The following is a 24,134-nucleotide window of genomic DNA, read 5'->3' as shown; positions in this document are numbered from 1 at the left end:
CCTATTTACCACAAAGAGATGCTTAAATGTGAGTAATTGAACAAAGACTCACAATTGGATGTTGAGTAGTTGGAGGCTTGTTAACCAGTTCAGCCACATATACCCACTTAGCCTGATCACAGGTATATGAGGGATGATGGTAACCAAATTCAATGGACATCAGTGAACATCAGTGTCATTAGTGTTCAGTTGGAAGTGAGGACTAACGCCCGCCTAACCTGACCACAGGTATATGAAGACTGATGGTATCCAAATCCAGTTAGGGACATCAATGTCATTGGTATTCAGTTTGGAGTGAAGGCTGACAGCCTAATAGTAGTGAGGCTTGGGAGCTTATAGGCCAGTGTAGTTGAACAAGATCAGTCCAGCTAAACTTCTACTCTCAGCTATCACCCAAAAGTGAATAAAAAGGAAACCTTCCAACATGGATACTTGTGATAACTGTCTAAAAGGGTTTTCCCCTATGCCAATAGATTTCCTTTTACTTCATGGAGTGTCAATGGGATAAGAAGTGAATCTATTGTTCCTAATGGGACACAGATCACAAAAAAGTCTGACAGGGTTTTAACCACACTCTAATCTATCAAATAATATACAAATGCATTTAAATAAAGGTTTAGCTTTAGATATACTTTGACCACTTCAGTCCCCCACTAATGTGTAAGTAAGTTAAAAGGAAAAAAAAACAACTTAAGTTGGTCATGGTTGGGTAGATTTTCACACAAAAATTGTTAGAAAAGAAAAAAAATGTTCTAAGAAAGTTTGTAAGTTTTTTCTAATCATTAGTGAATCAAATTGATGTTTGTTTTCAACAGCACTGCGCAAACTGTCGGCGCTATATAAATACTGTATAATAATAATAACTACAGTGACAGGAAAATTTGAAGGAGCAGCATACAAATTTTTTTCTCAAACACATTTCTAACCATACATGTGGTTTTTGTTTAGTCCATTCATTTCAAAATCAAATGTTAAAAGCAAACAAAATCTTTCGAACAATATTTGAATGTTCTCAGGATGTTAGTACAAATTTTCCTAAGAAGTTTCCTTAAAAATTCTATCCAGCTCTTTCTTCTAGGGATAACTGAATAATTCAAACAGCAGCCAATAAAATTACCAGTAATGATGGCCAAGATAACACTAAGGGCCTGTATAAACAAGCATTTGCCTCAGTTGGTAGATGTAGCATGCCCTTTAACAGTTTAGAAGGCTTCTGAGATCTTCTGAGACTTCTGAGACTTCTTTCTGACCTGCTTCAAGCTGCTTTCGCATTCCCATAGACTTAAGTGGAGAAAAGCAGTTCTGATGCAAACAAAAGCCCATGAACACAGGACATTGGTAATTAAATCAAAGGGTACCAGTTACAAAGATAAGCATACTATTGCATAGATAACCCTACAACCCAAGTATGATATTTGAACATTGTCCTAAAATGAAAAGGATTATTGGACACATCTCCCCATCAGGATGACAGAATAATAATGTATACAGGCAGAAATGTCTGTACCTCTTTGACTTCACCAGTTTGTTCTGCTATAAGCTGGTCAAACACCGCGCCATACTCTTCATGGATCTTCTGCATCTCGTTAATGTGACTGGCCACTTTGTTCATTGTTTTGATTGCCACTGCAAACAGCAAAAAGCACTGTGATTAGCAAGAACAATACAGGTTCTTTCAGTTTGGTTTCTTTCCAAAAAAAAGCATGCCTCCCCCTCATGTCTTATGTCTGCTCATACTAGATGTACCAAGTGATTCACAGCTCCTAACGGAGCTTAATCCATGTCTGCTGGCTATAAAGATATGAAACATTCATTAATATACATGAAAGCACGTCAAGGTCGTCTTGTCCACTTTGAGGTCTGTCTATCACTCTGAACTGGAATTGCTGAGTAATTACACCAAGTGACCTTGAAAAAGACTTGTCATACCATCCGGAAGCTCTCATGCAAATCACATTCGAGACGATTATTCATCACAATGGATATCAAGTGACAATACAAGTCTAAACTCTGCCAATAAACTGGGAGGAAATTAAGTCAGACAGCATGCAAGAGGGTGGGCTAGTTTTTTGAGTTCATTAACTTTTGGTCAAGAAAAATGTACATGCTCCATGGTGAATGGCTTTCTCCGTACGACTGGAGATTTTGTACAGAGGAAGCTGCTGCCCCAGTGCCCCAAGGCACCCTTTAAAACTCTGCACAATCTCAAGGCACCCGATTTTAAAATACAAGTAAACTAATGGTCTTACATGTTACAGCAACATCCACAACGTTAGAGGCGATGTAGTCTTACAAAGCAAGTGTGTACCCTGGTACTGACTAATATTCCAGCATGTCTCTTCTCCTTCATCCTGGTAACGTAATCCCAGTGCTGGAGGAGAGGGGCAAACAAGGATACTGTAGAGTCGCCCAATGTCCTTCTTATGAACCGATAACATAATTGGTTGTTATGATACCGGTGGCTAGAAGGTTGTAATGGTGCACAATTAGCCTTTGGTTTTGTGTAACTAAAAGTCAGGCTTGATCCACCCACTGGCTTGTATACAATATTTTGGCAATTAGCAGGAATTTTGCAAAGGCACCCCTGAAGACATGCAACCAAACAAAAGTGAATGCTGATGCCAGACCAGTACCATATGGATTTTGGTTGATTTCTATGGATTCTGTGCTGTACCCTTAGTGCTCCGACTCCTGGGTTTATATATTGAATAATTTTGGCCTAAAAGGTCTGCACTGCCCCTAGAAACCAATGAGATTCCGACTTTTAATTCAACTGTCCTTTTCCACTGAAGATTTAAATTTGATTGATTGCCGATAGGCAAACATTGTTCTTATATAGAATATGTCAGGAAATAAATGGTGCTGCCAACAATGAGTTGCTTTAAATGCTGCAAGCTCTGACACCAATGTTAGTCTAAAGCAGGCCATAGACGATACAATTTTCTTTCCTTCCAGCATGGGTGAAGGAAAGAAAATGGCTTGATTCCCCTATCAACAAATTCAGTGTTGAGGGGGAAATGTCTTCCAACAAATCCGAGAGACTGGTTGCACTGAAGTCGATTGATGGATATCAACCAGCCTGCCCATGGATGGATCACAACTAGGCTGGTCACTGCTGAACCAGCTGAGATTCGATCCATCTATAGCCAGCTTAAGGTCCCATCTTCACATGTTGCATACTTATTTCAAGTTAGGATTTACCAAGTAGGTAAACAAGGATAGGAACAACCCTGAAGTACATATCTTAAAAAAAAAAATGGCTATGGAAGATCCCTAATTTCTGTCCCGACATGTTCATGTTTACAGGGACACTTAAAAAGACATTGTCACCTTTCCCTTGCAGGGCAGAAGGACCATGTCTCTTGAAAGGTTATCCCCCTGACCTGTATACAAACTTTACCTGCACTCCCTTGCAGATCCTGCAGCCAGCAAGGACAATGGCTGAGTCAGCAACCCAAGGAAGCCGTGACATCACAACTTTGGTCATACGACCGTGCTCAGGCCTAGTGATGGTCTGCTAAGCCCATGCACTGACACAGGCCTTTTTTTTTTTAATTAGCAAAGAATGTAATTGAAATCTGGGTAAGTAAAGTTCATGAGAAAACGGAGTAGCAAAATAGCTTCACATTCCTCTTAGTATTATACATGAATATCCAGGTTTTGCCCATGAACTAACATCTATTTATATGTATGAATAAGAGCTTTGCATCTAAAACAGTTCACTCTCAATGCATACACAAGGAAATTTTCTGGCTTGGTCTGCACATGATGAACACAACACTTGAATGCTCCATAAAGCCTAAAACCCCAAAATATCCCTGTCTTGTCTACAAAGCAGCAGCAGGAAAACACTACAATATGTTACATTTAAAGCAGAACTCCGAGCAAACAGTTCTTTACATGTCCTTGTGGCTGATTTCCTACCTTCACTGAATATGCATCCATCTTCTGGTTCACTCAGTAGTTGCTCTGAAAAAGCCTATTCATTTTAAAATCAAACCATTTAGTCTCCTTGGGTTCCTGTTTGTAATACCAGTGGCTTCTATGCCTCCTATTCCCCCAGTCACTGGTATTGGCACATCCCTTCTGTAGTTCTTTTCTCCAGGAAGCAGTGATGTAATTCAGCCCTACTTGCAGTGATGGGCGGACCAAGACTCTCAGACACATTCAATATGTACAGGCCTTGTGTACCTGCCCATATTCACTACAATTCCCTGTGGATGATGAGATTTGTATTTTTATTTTACTGCATAGAGAGAGGAGAGGATATGATGTAATTCCTGCTGTTACACCTCTTCCTTCACAGAGCAGATGCGGTTATATTTTGACTTTTCTCCTAAATGGTAAGGACTTTCAAAATTGTATTAACTGTTTAGAGTTTTGTGTAGGGGGGGTGTACTAATGGGTGATTTTTTTGCCTATCCTGGATTTCTTCTTTAAGTGCTCAGTATCAAGTTCATGATGAAAATTTATGGACATAGATACTCATGGCATTAAGGGAACATCTAAATGCTATATTCATACCATGTAGATACATATTTCTGGATTCAATGCTTTATGAGCATAGAAACACCGTATGTATCACGTGCAGACATGACCAACAACGTTCCTTTTTTTTCAGCCATGCAGAAAAATCCTTTGCATTTAATCACACTTCTAGCCAGTGAAGTGACTGTTTATACATTGAGAACTTTTAGATATATTAACAAAGACCTTATTGAGGTATATTTACTGATGTTCTTCATGGGCAAAACTATACATGTAAAATACTAAGCGTAATATGAGAAAAAAATGTTATTTAAAAAAAAAAAAATTATATATATTACACACACACATACATACATATACAGGGCTCAAAATTTCCACTCGCCTGCTTGCATTGGTGAGTAGAAATATGGTGGGGGCGAGTGTGTCCAGACTGCAGAAGGTGAAATTGATAATTGGGGATGATCGGTGCAGCGGCTTCCAGCTGCTTCATTGAAAGCCATACAGGGAGACTACTCGTAACTGTCCCCACCACTGCACCGATCACCCCAGCCACAAATTGGATTTCTCTTTCTGGGTCACCCGTGTGCTCCTCAGTGCCCAGCCCCTCCTGAGAGAGACTGAATCTGTTCTGTCTCCTCCTGTGGGAAATTGTATACAGAGCAGCCGACAGCTCTGTAATGCTTCTGACTGAGCCACTGGCCATCCATGCGAGTCCAACCTTCCCCCCTTCCTTCCTTTCTCCCTCCCCTTCCTCCTTTCCCTTTGCTTCTCTCCTTCCATCCTCTCACCTTCCTTCCTCCCCTCTCTCCCTTCCTTTCTTCCTCCACTCTCTCCCTTCCTCCTTTCCCTTCCTTCCCTTTTTTTCCTTCCTTCAGCCATCCCTTTCCTCCCTCCCTTCTTTCCTTCCCTCCCTCTCTCTCTTTCTTCCTCCCCTCTCTCCCTCCTTTCCCTTCCTTCCCTTATTTTCCTTCCTTCAGCCATCCCTTTCCTCCCTCCCTTCTTTCCTTCCCTCCCTCCCACCCTTCCTCCATTCCCTCCCTCCCCTCCTCCTCCCTCCCATCCTTCCTCCATTCCCTCCCTCCCTCCCATCCTTCCTCCATTCCCTCCCTCCCATCCTTCCTCCATTCCCTCCCTCCCCCCCCTCCCCCCCCCTCCCATCCTTCCTCCATTCCCTCCCTCCCCTCCTCCCTCCCTCCCATCCTTCCTCCATTCCCTCCCTCCCTCCCATCCTTCCTCCATTCCCTCCCTCCCTCCCTCCCCCCCTCCCATCCTTCCTCCATTCCCTCCCTCCCCTCCTCCCTCCCTCCCATCCTTCCTCCATTCCCTCCCTCCCTCCCTCCCATCCTTCCTCCATTCCCTCCCTCCCTCCCATCCTTCCTCCATTCCCTCCTCCCTCCCATCCTTCCTCCATTCCCTCCCTCCCATCCTTCCTCCATTCCCTCCCTCCCTTCCCTCCCTCTCCTCCATTCCTTCCCTCCCTCCCTTTCCTCCATTCCCTCCCTCCCTTTCCTCCATTCCCTCCCTCCCTTTCTTCCATTCCCTCCCTCCCTTTCTTCCATTCCCTCCCTCCCTTTCTTCCATTCCCTCCCTCCCTTTCTTTCTTCCCCTCCTCCCTCCCTTCTTCCCCTCCTCCCTTCCTCCACCCCCCCCCCATCTTTTCTTCTTCCCCTCCTCCACCCCCCCCTTCCTTTCTTCTTCCCCTCCTCCCTTCCTCCACCCCCCCTTCCTCCCTTCTCTCTTTTCCTTCCCTCCCATCCATTTCCTTTCCTTCCTTCATTCCCTCCCTTTATTCCTTCAGCCATTCTCTCCCTCCTTTCTTTCCTTCCCTCCTTCCTTCCTCTCACCTTCATTCCCTCCCTCCCATCCATCTCCTTCTTTCCTCCCCCCTCCCTCCTTCCTTCATCCATTCCCTTCCTTCATCCCCCCTCCCTCCATCTATTCCCTTCCTTCCTCCCCCTTCCCTCCTTCTTCCATCCATTCCCTTCCCTCCTCCCCCCTCCTTCCTCCATTCATTCCCTTCCTTCCCTCCCTTTATTCCTTCCTTCAGCCATTCCCTCCCCTTCCTCCCTTCTTTCCTTCCCTTTCTTCCTCCCCCTCTTCCTTCCTCTCCCCTTCCTTCCCTCCCATCCATTTCCTTCCTCCATTCCCTTCCTTTCTTCCTCCCCCCTCCCTACTTCCTCCATACAATCTCTTTCCTTCCTTCCTTCTCTCCCCCCTCTTTCCTATTTTTTGTCCCACCCAACTCCTCCATACCTGGAGTGCTGGCTATTCTCACCGGCCATTATGCCTATGTAGGTTTCAGAGGAAATGGGTGGGGGGGGGGGGGGGTGTTCCAGGGACAACATTACCTTGCACTGCAAGGCAAAGTGACATGGTCTCTTTAATTATAAACGGTGTCCACTATGAATAATAAATGCCAACAAATAGAATAATTCGGTAAGGGAGTGCAAAGAGCTATGCCAATAAATATTTAAATAGATAATTTCAAAAAACTTCCTTCCTTCTCTCCCACCCTCCCCTCCTCTTTCCTATTTTTGTCCTTCAACAACAGCTTTAATGAATGCAGCCAAAAGAATTTAGTTTTGAGTGGTAGTAGTTGGTCCCATGTGGAGACATCCAATGTAAAGGGGGACTCTGATGGAGACGCCCGATGTAAAGGGGCAGGGTAGGGGTTGGGTGGGACAACTGGTGGTGAGTAACTCTGAAATTTTGAACTCACATATATCACACACGTGCGCCTACTTCTAATTAACCCAGCTGCTGCAGCACACACTAGGAAGTGTTTTCGATCTATATACCCACACACCCGTAATCCTTTTTTTGCAGCCACAACTGTTATTGATATACTAAAGCGGAGTTTAATTGTATTATTGCATTTTGATTCTTATATAAAACTACATTTCAATTGCAATCTTTACTGATTAAAAATAAAATGTACTATTTAGTTAATAAGGTGTGGTTTGCTGACTCTAGCACATACAGTATTCATATGTACCCTTACCTACACTGCCACATGGAAGCTGGTCACATGCTCCTCCATACCTGGCGTGCTGGCTATTCTCACCGGCCATTAGGCCGATGTAGGTTTCAGAGGGGTTTCAGAGGGGATGGGTGGGGGGTGTTCGAAGGACAACATTACCTTGCACTGCAAGGCAAAATGACATGGTCTCTTTAATGATAAATTGTGTCCACTATGAATAATAAATACCAACAAATAGAATAATTTGGTAAGAAAGTGCAAAGAGCTATGCTAATAATCAAATAGATAATGCCAAAAAACTGTTAAAAACTGACAGACACCAATCAGATCTCCTTGCACGCTATCCTTGCCATTGGAGAATGACTCTATAGTTTATATAATAGGGACATTACTTGCAATATATGTTCATAAAGACAAGGTATAATGTACTGGAAACGAATATTTCCATAACAGAATTCATAGATCAAGGACAAGCATGATTTCACATTATACTACTAGGATGGCAGACAATTGTTATAAATCGGAAGGAAAGGAAATATAAGCGTGTTGCCAGAGCAACAGGGTTTTATTTTCTCACCAGTGCTAGAAATATGATGGCTCTAATCTGTTTAACTGCAGTGGGTAAAACGGCTTGTTATCTTAGGTGGCCCCAAGCAAGCAAATGTGGCACTGTAGGGGGTCTAGAATTCTAAGCCCCCCACTACTGTACAGCTTTTTTTCCCCATAGATTCCAAACAAATGTGCACAAATGTAACATTTTACCCCCTACCACAGTCATTCACTTGTAGGTCAATTTGGCTGGAAGCCAATTAACCTGCTATGTTTTTTGTTCAGCTGTGGGAGAAAACAGGAATATAAGGCAGCCAACACCAACCAAGGAGAACAAACTTCATTCTCACAGTGTCCCTGATCAGAACCTCAATCAATACTTCAGTGCTCTTAGCAAAACACGCTAAAGGATATCACTGTAACTGCTGTCCTGAAAATGCTAGTTTTCTGACTGTCAGTCATACTACAGCTTCAATACTTTCTTTGTCACAGGTCTTAAAAATATGCATGTTCTGACTTCACTGGCTGCATGCGTGTTACTGGTCAGTGACTGAGAAATGCTGCCATAATTAATTCATGATAGCCAGTCTGAATTAATCATGCACAATGAACCATTATGCACTAAACTGTCTTTGAATGTATTCTACTTTGCCTGTAGATGTATCCATCCCCCTCTGCATTATTAAAATGTTAAATGTGCCACAACCTGCAGGTACAGAATGCCATGGAATTAATTAACATTACATCTTCTCAGAGCTTAAAGTGAACCTGTAGTCATGCTATGGATAGTCAAGTATTTTAAATATTCTTAAGCAGTATATAAGATTTTGAGCAAATCATCCTCAGAGTTCACGGCAGAAGCACTAAAGTTGAATAAAATTATTTAGCAGCTCAACTTTTCCTGCACCCCCTCCCAGCATTGGCTCAGCAGCTAAACACATTCTACTATGCCCATCTAGCAGTAACTCAGCAGCTCAGCCCCCCTACTCCCTTCTCCTTGCAGTGATTCAGTAGCTTAGCTCCCCCTATCCCTTCCACCAAGAATTGACTCAGTAGCTCAGCCCCCCTATTCCCTCCCCCTAGCAGGGACTCAGCAGTTCTGTCCCCCACTCTCTCCTCCTAGCAGTGATTCGGCAGCCCTGTTGCCCTACTCTCTCCTCCTAGCAGTGATTCAGCAGCCCTGTTGCCTTACTCTCTCCTCCTAGCAGTGATTCAGCAGCCCTGTTGCCCTACTCTCTCCTCCTAGCAGTGATTCAGCAGCCCTGTTGCCCTACTCTCTCCTCCTAGCAGTGATTCGGCAGCCTTGTTGCCCTACTCTCTCCTCCTAGCAGTGATTCAGCAGCCCTGTTGCCCTACTCTCTCCTCCTAGCAGTGATTCCGCAGCTCTGTTGCCCTACTCTCTCCTCCTAGCAGCAACTCAGCTACTTGGCTCCCCCTATTCCCTCCCCCTAGCAGTGATTCCGCAGCTCTGTTGCCCTACTCTCTCCTCCTAGCAGTGATTCCGCAGCTCTGTTGCCCTACTCTCTCCTCCTAGCAGTGATTCCGCAGCTCTGTTGCCCTACTCTCTCCTCCTAGCAGCAACTCAGCTACTTGGCTCCCCCTATTCCCTCCCCCTAGCAGTGATTCAGCAGCTCTGTTCCCTACTCTCTCCTCCTAGCAGTGATTCAGCAGCTCTGTTCCCTACTCTCTCCTCCTAGCAGTGATTCAGCAGCTCTGTTCCCTACTCTCTCCTCCTAGCAGCAACTCAGCTACTTGGCTCCCCCGATTCCCTCCTAGCAGTAACTCAGCAGCTCAGCGCCCCCCCCCCCCCCACTCCTTCCCCTAGCAGTGACTGAGCATCTTAGCTTCCCCTATTTTCCCTCCCACCAGTGATATTGCCACTTAGCTCACCCTGGATTCCCCCCTCCAAGTAATGACACAGCAATGGGTCCCAGTTTAACTTACCTGGCTCCCCCCACCCAGCAGTGACATGGAGGCCTTGGAGCTTTTTTATCTCTTATGTAAAAACAGAGCAGGGGGAGTTCAGTGCTGGATGATAAGGACTTGAAACAGGTGAGCATTTCTGCTGCAAGCTTTGATAATGAATTGCTCCACACAGCCTGTGGCAGCTACTGTACAGTTTTCAGTGTGGAATTCTTTAAAAGCTCATAAAGGCTTGTTAAGGATGTTCAAGGCCTGTCTATAAGTTCATTTTTCTGCTTGTAGGTTGACAGGCAGCCTTTAAAGTTTATTACTGATATTTTATTGATTTTGAAAGATAACAAAAGAGGTGGGGACAATAGGCACACAATATACAAAACTCCATGTAGATAATGTTCGTTTTGAAAACTGAATCCAGGAGCAAAGCAATGCAGGGCATGAATGCAAACCTTCTGTGTGTGCAAATGTGCAATGCGTGTACATTGTACAAAGAATTCAAGCCCACGGGTAAAATTACCCCCCCCCCCCCACCTTTTAAGACCGACCCTGTGCCTGCCCTAGCACTCCCAGCAGCCTTACCATCCAAGTGGTAATGCTCTTCACTCTCTGCATCTGTTAGTGAATACAGCTCTTTCAGAAGTAGTGGGTACTTGAGAATGCGCTGGATGGGTTTGATCAGGTAAGACTCCAAGGTTGAAGAGTGCTGCTGCTTCGGGTTCTGGGCATCTAGAAATGCTTTGAAATTCTGGTCCGTTTTAGCTGCAAGAAAAGAAATCACAATGAGCTATAATGGGAACTCTCCAGAAGAATTATTACAATCTGGGAATACATTTAAATTAATTATTCAGAAAATTGCTTTGATCTTGGAATATATGAAAGAACTGTGTCCCTTGAAGCATGTCCATAGCCTACAACCTGTTCTATTTATACAGCACTGTTCTCTGCGTGCATCATATTACCACCACTATTATAACAGCAGGAGTAAGCATTTTCAGGAAAACACCGATATAGGTCAGAATTACAGCAGGTGTACACTTGTGCTTCTACTTAATTCACTGTTATGTGCTAAACCGGGCATGTAACTTGCAGCTCTTTGACTGCTTTTGAATTACAGGTTTTCTTCACTTATCAACAAATTTGATATTTTCAAGTGGACCTATGCTGCCCATACAAAATACTTTTTGCAGCAACACTCCCTAGAGACATCATTAAACTGGTAATGTGACTCCATGTAGTTGCTACTTTGCTTCAATCTAGTTCTGCCCACATGGGCTCTGCCAGTAGGGAGTGCAATTGTTCAAGCATAGCCACGGATTGGCTAACTTGCCAAACAATCTCCCACGCCAGTTTGACATACACAATGACATAATAAGAGACTGACCAAGAACAAGCATGCAGACAAGTAAAGAACCAGGAAATGTGGCACGCAGATACCTTTTGGGTTAACAATTCATTGGGAGAGATTTACTAACACTGGTCCACTCAGAAGCTGATTGACTATGAACAGCTGCACCAGATTCTAACTTCAGCTTGTTCAATTAAACTTTGGCAATAAAACCTGGAAGCTGATTGGTTTCTATGCATAGCTGCACCAAATTTTGCACCATGCAATTTTAGTAAATAACCCCCCATTAAGTAGTGAAGGAAAGATAGGGGATGAAACCCACGATGCTTGCACATTTACAAAGAAGTTTGCAAAGCTACCTTGCGTACTTCTGTCCTGACAGGTTCCTTTTAGGACAGGAAAGTGACCAGACCCAGGGAGGTAAAAGCATCAAAAGATGCCTATGCACACCTTCATTTATCGTTCTCAGCATCTCAGGAGACTCAAACCTTAAATGCTTAATATGCCCATCATGGAATCCAACCTCACAAATCAAGAAAATCAAACACTAACCCTGCCAAATGCAAGTTTATCTATTGGTTAATAAAATGTTTTGCAAATCTGTGCTGTGCCCAAAGCCCCCTTGCCTCATTAGCACATATTTATGTTTCATTTGTTTCCTTCTTGCTCCATTTGGTTACTTGGGGAACTTAGCCCACCAAATGCAAGTATCTCTCTTGGTTAGTAAGCCTTAGTTCAAATCTGTACTTTGTCTATACAAAGAAAACCAAGCGGTGCATATTTATGTTTCAATCGTTTTCTCTTTGCCCCTTTTCTTTTCTAGAAGCAAGTAAATAAAAGTAAATGAAACCCCGTGTAAGCTCCAAGTCACTCTTGCTGGAGCTTATGCAGATACCGTATGAGGACTCTTTTCCACACTCATGTGATATCACTGGGTCAATCACCAAGCACCACCACCGTCACATAGGAGGAAGGGGAGTGATCTACAAATATATGTTGCTCTCCTAAATATTTCTCAATAAATAATAATTAAATTAATGTCATTAAATTAATTCAAATTATGATACAAATAACTAATAAAAGTGTAAGAATACCAAAAAGATGTTTAAAAAAATTATTTCAACTAATCAATTATCTCCAAATAAATATCAAAATAATTCCACATGATGTACTCCTCTAAAAAAAATATTCAAGTGCTCATTAATCATCTATTAGTGACATGATGTATTTACGAATACCCTCAATTTCATTTAAATTCATAATACCCTCATTTAATATAATAAAAAATGTGAACCAACTTATAACCCTCAACTAGGAAGGGGAGTGAGTCCTCCATACTTAAAGTACAGGGTATTTTTTTTCGCTCACAGTGAGAGCAAGATAGTGGAGTATGTGAGCACTCTAAGCCTACTAATCTAACAAAGTACTTTTAGGTATCTTAGAGGATTCCCAACATTTGAAACACCCTGCAAAACAATTTTTGAGTCAGTTTAGTCACCAACTAAAGCCATAGACCAATAATAATGTTTAAGGCCAAGATTAGCACATTGAAGCTATGCAGGCTTCAGGGACCTCATGGAACCCTACAAGGTCTCTGAATGTTGGCACCAATTACTTCAAGAGGTTATACAGTGAACACAGGTTCATTTTCAGTATGTACTGGCCATCCATGTGCAAAATAAGCATGCAAGAAATAATGGTTCATTTGGCATTTACAAGTCATGAGGAACAAAAATGACTTCTTAATATTTAATGCTTGATAAAGTAGCTCAGCTGTAGCCTACTTTCATCTGGACTGCTGATGTGCTAAAAACCAAACCCTATGAAGGCAAACAAAGAGACTAGGTAATCTGTATAAAAAAAGGCTCCTCAGTGAAAAGGAGGACTTTACAAAGAAAACTATAAAGGATTCAAGAATGAAGAGGAGAGGAAGATGTCATTTTACTATTGCATTCACCCAAGGAAAAAAGAAAAGAAAAATTATAAAACAAACATAAAAAATGATTTTCTCCACTTTTAATATGTCTGCCTCAATTACAATTACACAGACTAATTTTATTCCAAGACAAAAACTGTCAGAACTATACAGTCAGTTTTACAAGAAAAAAAAAATTAAATCTCAGCTTGCTGCAATGAAGTAAAATACAGGAGTTGGCTACATAGCAAAGAAGTCTAGGAACAAGCTTCAGATTAACTGCTGAAAGGGATTGAAGGGTGTTTGACAATGAGAGCTTTGAAAAGGTGAACTCCAGGCACAGACATTTTCAATTAAATATAATATATATAATAACTAATTATATTCCTCAATAGCCACATAGGATATATATCCACTTTGTGTGGGCCAAATGCCCATTTATTACGTTGGTAAGTATTGGTGATATCATCACTGTGCTCTACCTAGCCTGTGAAGAGAACAGAGCTGTGGGAGGGGTCCAGCAAGCTCCACCCACTACAGGCTGCCTTTTGAAAACTACAGGAGGGGGCAGAGACAAGACCAGTCACCCTGCACAAGGAGAGAGCAGCAGTAACCGGTCTTTATTACAGGAGGTTCCTGCACAGAGGTAAAGTTTTACACTGGATTACTGCACAGATCTGGAAAAAATACACAAAGCACACCAGGATTCAAGGAAGAATGCACATGACTCTTGCATTTAGACAATATTTGCTTATCCCGGATTTCCACTTTAAATGGGAAGAATGTTTTTTGGACAATTTTATTGATGTGTACAACTATAAGCTTTTTAAACTGATGTTTTTTGGTCATTTTACTATTTCTATAAAATATTTTTTGCAACATGTAATACAAGGTGCACCCATGGCACTTGTATTATAGAGTATCAAGGGTTTACAAAAGAGAATGCAGCAGATATTTGCTTTCAGAAAGTCTGTGTGATAGAATCTCCATGGGTCTCCATCTCTGGACAAAGCTGGCAGGGAGTGGTAGAAATGGGTATGATGCTGTCTAGGGTGCTGAATCTATTTGCCTCCAGCATAGCCACAGCATGCTGAATGTGTCAGAGGTTTACGTTTAAAGCGGAGTTCCAGGGTTTTGTGTTTTTTTTAAAAGTCAGCAGCTACAAAAATTGTAGCTGCTGACTTTTAATGAACACACACTCACGTGTTCCGGGGTCCAGCGATATGCTTACCCGCGCCATGCCTTCTCTGCCTCTTCTCTCCCTGGCGCCAGCATCACAACTATGGGCACCAGGCTGTGACAACTTGCGACTTCACAGCCAGGTGCCCACTAAGCATGCGCGAGTCGTGCTGCGCATTCTGATTGGTCCGGCAGTCTTCTGGGACCTGTGAAGGTTCCCAGGAGACTGCAGGAGGAAGGAGGGGGGCCGAATTTCAGGCTGACTTCGCCATGGCGAACTCAGCCAGAAGTGGGAGCGAGTACCTGTCAAAAACAGGTATCCACTCCCCCCCAAAAGGTGGGGAGGTGGTAAACAAGCGGAGCTTCCACTTTTGAGTGGAACTCCGCTTTAAGTTATTTCTCCATATGGTGTTCAATCCCACTAAGGTTGCAGACAGCAGTGAACCCATAAGAGATATCAAACCCCACCCAATTATATAGGCAGACCAACAATGGCAAACCCCTGTGCACCGCTAATACAAAGTGTCCTTTAACCACTAACATAACTGGCTCAAGTGCCAACATTCTGACCCCATGATACTAATGGGGTTATTTACGAAAACTGAAGCGTGCAAAATCTGGTGCAGCTCTGCAAAGAAACCAATCAGCTTCCAGGTTTTATTGCCAAAGCCTAATTGAACAAGCTGAGGTTATACGCCGATTCTCTACAATGCACAGCTGTACCAGATTCTGAGTTCTCCAGTTTTAGAAAATCTCACCCAAAGTGTCTGAATACCAACAAAAGCGAACGCATGGAAATTATACAATGTGCTTTAAAATGTAGATGGAATTATCACGGTCCAGCTTTTGTCCGGAGTTATACAACTTTGATATAATACTTAAACCACCTTACCTTTCACTAAAACTTTTGGGACCTTGGTGTGACTGGCGCAGAAGGCACTGTACAACTTGAATCGATCAGCATAATATAGGAATGATCCACCAAGAGAAAACAGGACTTTCTGTCAGACAGAAGACATAGAACCAGGTAAAATGTGAATTAAAAAATGAAGCACCATGCAGTTTAAGGACCCATTCAACACACTGCTTTGGTGTGAACTGCAAACAATAGGAAATAAAGCATATTGACTTTCTCGGAGTTGGAACTGCGTTTGGCAGTTCTGCACCATTACAGCCTGATGCATGCTATGTGAATGGACCCCTAGAAGTTACTGTATTTCAACAATGTTTCAGGAGTCTTGTTAAACCGTGATATGGTCTTAGGATGGTCATAATGCTGCTTAAGAAAAAAAAAAAAAAAAAAAAAAAAAAGTTTACTTCTCTTGGCTCCTCAGGCTCCCCAGGAGAGGATGCATGACCTCTGTTCATTCTTCTGCTCCCCACCTCCCATTCTCCCTTCACTTGGTCCTACCCTCCTACCTCTTTCCCTTTCTCTTTCCCCCCATTCCCTTCCCATCCTTCATCGATCTCACAATACTTATCTGCAGGCTCTATTCTCAGCCCCTTCCCTCAACACCAGACAGCCCCTGTATATAGGGCCGACAATGTTTTTCTTTCTGTTTTATAACCCACAGTGTATTGGTAAGCTTCAACCTACATTAGCAACTGCTCTAATTTCCATTACTCCCTCCACATGACCTTGTCCATGATGACCTTGTCCATGATGCTCTATGTCAGTGGTCTCCAAACTGTGGCCCTTGGCATACTTTTATCCGACCCTTGGGTTACTATTCCTCCCATTAATACAAAGCACTATTCCTCCTACTGACCCCAACAGCGGGGCACTATTCCTCTCATTGACACCAATAATGGGGCACTATTCCTCCCATTGACACCAATAAAGGGGCACTATTCCTCCCATTGACCAAAATAACAGGGCACTATTCCTCCCATTCACACCAATAAAGGGGCACTATTTCTCCCATTCACACCAATAAAGGGGCACTATTCCTCCCATTCACACCAATAAAGGGGCACTATTCCTCCCATTCACACCAATAAAGGGGCACTATTCCTCCCATTCACACCAATAAAGGGACACTATTACCCCCATTCACACCAATAAAGGGACACTATTACTCCCATTCACACCAATAACAGGGCACTATTCCTCCCATTGACACCAATAACGGGGCACAATTCCTCCCACTGACACCAATAATGGGGCACTATTCCTCCCTCTGATACCAGTGATGGGGCACTATTCTTCTCACTGACACCAAGGATGGGGCACTAATATTTCCCCTTATTCTAAACATGGGAAATTGTTTACTCCTACTAATTGCCAGGATTTTTTTTTTTTTTCACTCCCATTGGCCACGTTCCAGCCCCCTTAAAGTCTGGTGCACAGTAAACCAGCACTTTGTTTAGAAAGTTTAGATACCCCTGCTCTATATAAACCATTGTACCCATATAAACCAAACCAATACTTTATGCATAAATATTTTTTCATCATTTGTACGATCTAGCACTCTCTTGTAATGTTATTCAGTGCACCTCCTAAGATGGTATTCTGTTTGCCTTCTTTGTGCATGTTAATTGTACAAATAAAAAATAAACCACGACCTTTCCTAAATGTGCGTTGCCCTACACTGGTTTCAGAACTTTGACGCTAGCAGAGCACAATAAAAATGTATAAGAAAAGAAAGTCGGGGAGGGAGGGAGTGGCAGGTACAGATATATGAGGGCTTGTGTATATGGGTAAAGGCTTTCAGCCTGCATTTGAGATCAGCTTCAGAAGCTTCTGAGATCCTTTGAAGTTCCTTCAAAAGGTGCTACTGACTTCCCCCTGATCTGCCTCTAAGCTATATTAAGCTGCTTTTGAATTCCCAGCCACACATATGGCGAGAAAAGCAGCCGAAATGAAAACAAAAATGCCTGTGTACACAAGCCCTAAAGGAGGCGGAGCCCAGACAAATAATTATTGTGGGTGTCTGGCTTAGATCAGCTAATTTGCGTATGAGTAATCCAGGAGCTGTTAATGGTATATATTTGGAGATCTGAATAGCTCCAATATTACAAACTAGGAAGAGTTTTTTGATCTTGTGTTCATTATAAGTATTTCAGATACATTCCCAAGTGCTGCAATATTATACGTTCACATACCATGTGTCACATGAGTCACAGGTATATATGTATAAATCCATGGCATACATTGCGTCCAGATTTTCTGTGCCTGCAAATACTTATAATTAATAGGATACGGAAGCAGTATAACAATGTGAGCTTAAAGTACACCCCCTTGCAACAGGATCAGGGGTTGGGAGGGGGCACATTCACGCATGACAATGTATACATGAACTATACTGCAATAAAATAAACTTCCAATAAAGAATTCAATTTGCTGAAGAAACTCATATTAATACTGAATTTATTTCTTAGGCCGCTCATAGATTATACAATTTTCTTTCCTTCCACCATTCCAAGGAAACAAAATTGTTAGATTCCTCCATCAACACAGTTAGTGTTGTTGAGGGAATCTCTCCCATAGTGCTATTGTGTTCTGCCAGTGGGGATTCCTCCCCAACAGCAGAACACAATGATTACAGCTGTCAGCCATAGCCGCCGGCAGCGATCACATGAAAAAAATCCAACAGGATGGCTATACTGAAGTGGATTGATGGATTAACTTCAGCACAGTGAGCCTGACCATAGATGGATGGACTCTTGGCTGGTCCCTGCTTAACCGGAAGAGACTCCATCCATCTATGGACGGCTTTATAGATTCCTTTTTATTAATTTCCTGGATTTATACACCACACATTGTGCAGCTAAATTAGAGTACAATGAACCACTAACCAGCTGAGCTTACAGTCTCCTGTTTTATCCACACAAACTAGGTACAATTTGATCAGACCTCAACCTATCATTGTTTTTGGCCAAACACAAGATAGCACAAAATCTCTATGCAAACAGAAAGTAAATTTTCGGCCGATAAACGAAAAATCAGTCGGGCCCATTGCCGATGCTGCCATCAATATCCATGAAACCGGCCGTTTTTCGTGGATTTTCCAGCATGACCGATAAAAATAAATGTGAAGATTCACAAAAAACAGCCGACGGGCTGGCCCCACTAAAGGCGTGAATATCGGTTGATTTTTCGTGCGGATGAAAATTCAGCCGATAAACGACCCGTCTATGGCCTGCATAACACATTTATGTATTGTGTTGCAGCTGTTATAATGAAATACACACAAAGTGTAAAGCAAAATCGCTTTTTAAGTTTGGATGGGTTAAAAGGTTAAAATACCCAGCAGTTTATTCTTTATTACTTGTGTCCTATGGAGGAATTTCCTTTCGCTTCCAGTCCTGAAGACGCAACAGGAAATCAGACAAAATGTCTCTAAATTGAACTGAATTCCCATCTTGTAAAAAATGGCAAGCTTGCCATACACTATTTGTTTTTTCAGTGGCAGGCTAAATTACAAAAAAATAATTAATCCACACAAATGAGGGGGGGGGGGGGGGAATCCCCTAACCCACAGCCAGGACACTGTTTTCTGACAGTGATGGAAAGGGATGGGGAATTTCCCATCATTTTCTGTCTCAGTGATAATGGTCACAAGGACACATATGGAGTGTTAATCTCCCTAGTGGAGACACAGGAAGCAATAAAAACAAGACAAGGGGTCTAACCTTTCCCAACTCTACTCAAGAAAAATATTGCTTACAAGTATGCAATGTGTGTGTTAAAACTTCATCAACAGTTACATTGCTAAGGTAAGATTGAATAAAGAGCCTAGTCCATCCAGTTCAACCTGTGTGGGTGCATGTGTGTGTTTAAGTCAGTACCATTTCCCATATCCTTGTATATTGCATTTGCCAAGATGCCCATCTAAGATTTGTTTTTAATATATCGACACCACCAACTGTGGAGGGGAGTTCCACATCCTTACCGTTCTGACAGTAAGGAACCCCTTACACAGTTCACGGTTAAACTGCTTCTTATCTAACTTTAGTCTTCTTGTAAATTTCACAATAAATCAGACACATAGAAAAGTTTAGGAAATGTATACCTTGAACTGATCGACTTTCTCCAGCTTTTCCAGGTCTGGTACCAGCCTGACCCCATCTTCCAAAGTTTTCAGAAATTCAACCTGAAACTCCACCATCTCCACCAAATTGCCAAATAGCACATCCAGCTGGAATACAAAGAGAATGGTCCAATTCATGTTACGCTGGGCCATGCTGAAGAAAAGTGGGGCAATGATCCTTCATCTGTCTGTTCTACAGTCTATTAAAGTGGTTGTAAACCTTTACATATGTCCAGTGATGTGGTGTGGATGTGATACACAGGAGATGAAACAAATCCTCCTATAGAAGTTGTGCCTTTTTATCTGCAGTCTTCTCTTCTCTACAGCCGTTCAAAGTCCAGAATTTATAAAGCTTGTTGAGCTGTCCAGAAAAAGGGGGTAGAAAGCTGAAATTACACTCTGCAAAACTCAGTAAGGAGAGCTCTGAGAGCCGATAGGAGGAAAGGGACACACCGCCCATCACACAACTCACAGAGCTGATGCTGTCAATCACAGGCTGTGCCCTCTCCATCGCCCTTTTCGTGTCAGGAAAACTCATGCAGATAGAGAAACAAGACAGCAGACAGAAATTACACTTTTGCTCTGGATTGAGGAAAGTACACACTATAGAAGGATATCCTTTGTTCATATTGCATTTCTGAGGTTTACAACCACTTTAAAACTTTCTAATGGCATAGGTTTCCTGCTTATTTACAAATCTCAGATCGCTGACTTCATAACAAATTCATCAACAACTGATTACAGTAGAGTCTCCTGTTTAAATTTTAAAAATAAACCTTTGAGGTGCCGTTAATGCAAAAAGAAGAGTGTAAGGGGAAAAAAAAAAAAAGCAACCATAATATTGGAAACACGTACAGTAATACCATGTAATCTATTGCAAGTATCACATCACTATCAGGAATTTTGGATAGAATCTCAAATTTCCAAAAAGTATGGAAAACACATTGCTTGCCAGCAGTTGTTGGCCAAACACTTAAACCATTGTACTAATTTTAGTATTGAATGCTTCCCTACTCCTAACATCGTTCCCTATAAAACAATCTTTTTATCTTTCCTGAAGAAGCAGGCTTTGATCTATGAAGCATGTTGAATGTGGAGACTCCATCCTCCAATTCCTTGATTGTAATTAATGAATGGAACCATTTATGGGCGATATTCTAGTATGAGAGATGTTAAAGCTGAAGTACACTGCATCTGAGCGCCACAAAACAAAAATGCCTTTTTGATTAATTTTTAATATTCAAAGCAAACTCCTCCATCCATGTCTCCATGCTTTATTTTGCACTTTGGAACCCCCTCCCCCCACCACCACCACCGCCACCAGCATTTCTGGCTATGGCCAACTTGAGTAAAAGGCAGATGATTCATGTAGCTTTGACTTCCTGCAATCAGTCTGCCCTTAGTTCAGGCATACAAGCAGGAGGGCATGCTTAACTGAGAAAACCCCTCCTCCCCTCCAGAAGACTCCTGGGATATATGATATCATTTGCCTAGGCAAGAAACCAGGAAGTAATGGAAGAAACAGAGAAAAAATGTTTAGAACAAGTAAATATAATATACTGTAGTTTCCCATTTACTAGCGCTATCAACATAAGGATTAAAATAGTCAATGGTGACAGAATGAAGTTCCACTTTAATGTCAACAACATGCAAATAGCCATCTTTTTTTCTTTTAAAGTCTGATTTTATTTGATTGAATAAAATTGATACTTTTTTATATAAAAAAAAGATACTTATATACCATTAAAGTCCTATTGGTTTTGTTTGGAGGGATTGTAATATATCATCCCTTATAATACCACTCTCTCACATTTTCATCGGTTTTCTTCCACTATGTGGCTTTTCTTCCTTCTCTCTTCTCCTATTCTTACCCTTTTCTCACTCTTTTTGCCCTGTACTCTCACCATCACTCCCAATTGCTCCATCTCATTCAACCACCATCTAATTGAGGTTTAGGTGGCAATGTTATCTTTACCAAACCTCTCAATACAACTCAACATTCTCTGGAATCTGGTACTCATGAAATTGTGTTGCATTATTTTTTTTTCTTTATAATACTGGTTCATGCTTATTCAGGAATCTAAACTATGGAACATTCATTTAAATTCATTGTTAAATCAATTCATTAAATCATTTGAAAGATAATTTATTGTACACACTTTTTATGTGATTCTTATTGGTGTTAAAACTTCAATAAAAAAAACGTATTGAAACATATAAAGAGAGTAAAAAGAGTGAGAGAGAGAAGAGGAAGGAGGAAGAAAGGAGCGGTAAAAAAAAAATGACAGAGAATGGTGAAAGAGAAAAAGAAAACCAAAGAGAAAAAAAGAAAAAGGATTATTTGAACTAAACATTTTTCCTAACCCTACAATACTATAGGGGAGAAAAAGGAGAGAGAAGATGGTAGAAAGTGTGAGAGATATAAGGGGATGGATAGAGGAGAGAAAAATAGGGATGGAGAGAAGTGGAAAGGACACATGGTGAGAGAAGAGATAAGAGGAGAAGAAAAGAAGAGAAAAAAAGGAAAACCAAAAGAAAACTAAGGTAAAATGAATAAAGCATTACAGGTCTTTTAGGCTTGGTGATTACACAGGTGATTACCATTGTATAAAGAAATATTATATTACGGAACATTAGTCGGGTAATATCCGTGTGATCCAAGCAATCTATTAGAGACAGTGCAATTAATTTGGAAATAATTAAAAGTCAATTCCTTATACCTCGTCTTGTGTGAGAAACGTCTCCTTCTGCAGTGGTTTGAGGTACCTTTCCATTAGGCAATTTAGATCCTAAAAAATACAAACAACATCGATAAAGACAGAAGGAATATCAGCTCGCAGACATGTTGAGATTACAAAAAAAAAAAATCTTTTCAAATGCTCGCCAGTAATTTTATTTGTCACGCAAGTCACACAGCAAGTGCTAAATCATTCATTATCGCCTCTTGAATGGCTACCAGGCACACAACCAATACTATAAGTCTCCCGATAATCAGACATTGGCACCTCAGAACAGACGAGCAAAGTGTGAAATACCTTGACATAGGTGCGCTCCGTCTCGAGGAGCTCGCAAATAACCTTGCGCAGTTTGTCGGCATCCGTTAATTGCCTCATGGTGCCCAGCGGGGTTCCTGTGAATTCGGAGGGGCTCAGGCAGGAGTCTGGCGAGTTCATCTCATTGAGGCTGCGACAAAATGCAGCAACGTGCTCGGAGCTCTGCAAGAAGATTGATGTTACATAAGCATTCGGCAGGCAGCGTGCTTGTCACTTTTCAGAGCTGGGCTCGCCAATATGCTGAACGGCCGAAAACAGGAGAAGACTACAGACAGCAGTCGTGACTAATCTCCATACACATACACTGGTGAGCATGTGCACAGACCGGCAAAGCTTTTACTTCATTTAATAACACTTCAGCAGGTAAACAGTGTAATAACCAATTTAACACAAATGAACAAAAGGGCTTTTCTAGCAGTTTGGTTACCCACAGCGACCAGGAGGGCCAAGTCAACTTTCATTAGCCTGCACAAAGCTGCTAATATTGGCTCTGGGTCATTGCACATCATTACTCGAAACATTATTGTATTAAACATACAAAAAAAACTGTTCTTTATAAATAAATTTAGATGTGTATTGTGCAAGGGCTGGATCCCTTTAACCAATGACGAGAAGTAGTCTGAGTTGAACTTTTCAGAGGCAGCTTTCTGTCAACAGAAGTATATCAAAGGGTCCCCAGGAAACATCTGTACCGACCTGGAAGAATGACAGTGCCCTCACAACTGGATAGGTCCAATCAAGTTTTTTTTTCTTAATAAACACGGTAAGAAGGTAGACAGCCAACGTATAACTGGAACATTCCCAAACCCCTGGCTCTGCTCCAGACTTCCTCCTTTCAGCCTACACTGACTATCCAGGTGCTGGCTAACACAGCCCACCTCCACTCTCAATCGAAAGTAAATATAAGCCACAGTCCAAAACTTTGCTTTTTTTTTTTATTTTTCATTAATCAAAAGATTAAAACTGCTATGTTAAGGTCTCCAGCCAAAAACCACCTTCCTTGATGCATTTCACCAGTGTTGAAATGCGTCAAGGATGGTGGCTTTGGGGTGGAGACATAATTGTATGCAGTTTTCATTGCTTGACAAATTAAATATAGAAAGAAGAGCTAAGTTTTGGAGAGCAGGTTATATTTACTTTAAAAAGTCAACGTGTTTTTGGGGCCTCCATCAGGGTGGTATGCTGACAATGAATCAAGTCTGTACTGGACTGTAAATTGCATAAAGAAAACAAAAGTAGCGTTCATGGGCTCGAGTAATCGCAACCACCCACCTCACCACTACAGAAATCTCACACTGGAGAGGCTGCCCTCACCCCCATTCCTTTGCAGCTACAACTTCCACTCTTCCCATGAAGGCATTCCACCAGGTTTTGGAGTGTGTCTCTGGGAATTTGTTTTGCAACTGGCCAAAAGATTACTTGTGAGGTCAGGTACAGATATCAGATGGGAGGACCTGGTTCATAATGAGCATTACAATTCATACCAATAGGCTTGAGGCCAGAGTTCTGTGCAGGCCATTCAAGTTCCTTCCCACCAAACTTATAAAACCATGTCTTTATGGAGTGAACAGTGGAAGAAAAAGGCCTTCCTCAAATTGTTGCCACAATGCAAGAAGCGCACAATTGTCTAAACTGCTTCAGTCAATTTGGATCTTCAGTCAGTTTGCAACAA

General features: G+C 41.9%; 1 protein-coding gene across 2 annotated transcripts in view; it reads right to left on the bottom strand.

The window, feature by feature from the left end:
- Nucleotides 1-24,134, bottom strand: part of TIAM1 (TIAM Rac1 associated GEF 1) — a 575,726-nt gene that overhangs the window by 27,422 nt on the left and 524,170 nt on the right. For both annotated transcript variants that reach the window (XM_089659507.1, XM_089659508.1), the window contains 6 exons: nt 22,445-22,624; nt 22,130-22,198; nt 19,392-19,517; nt 15,269-15,377; nt 10,517-10,696; nt 1,508-1,626 (listed from right to left, as the gene is read on the bottom strand). In XM_089659507.1, the coding sequence (XP_089515633.1) occupies nt 1,508-1,626; nt 10,517-10,696; nt 15,269-15,377; nt 19,392-19,517; nt 22,130-22,198; nt 22,445-22,624 (783 nt within the window). The remainder of the gene's footprint in view (nt 1-1,507; nt 1,627-10,516; nt 10,697-15,268; nt 15,378-19,391; nt 19,518-22,129; nt 22,199-22,444; nt 22,625-24,134) is intronic.

Source organism: Staurois parvus, unplaced genomic scaffold (assembly GCF_062004578.1).
Source record: "Staurois parvus isolate SC_StPar_1 unplaced genomic scaffold, SC_StPar_1.0 ptg001162l, whole genome shotgun sequence".
NCBI lineage: Eukaryota > Metazoa > Chordata > Amphibia > Anura > Ranidae > Staurois > Staurois parvus.
Note: the sequence above shows the minus strand (reverse complement) of the source record. Positions and strands in the feature narration are given on the sequence as shown.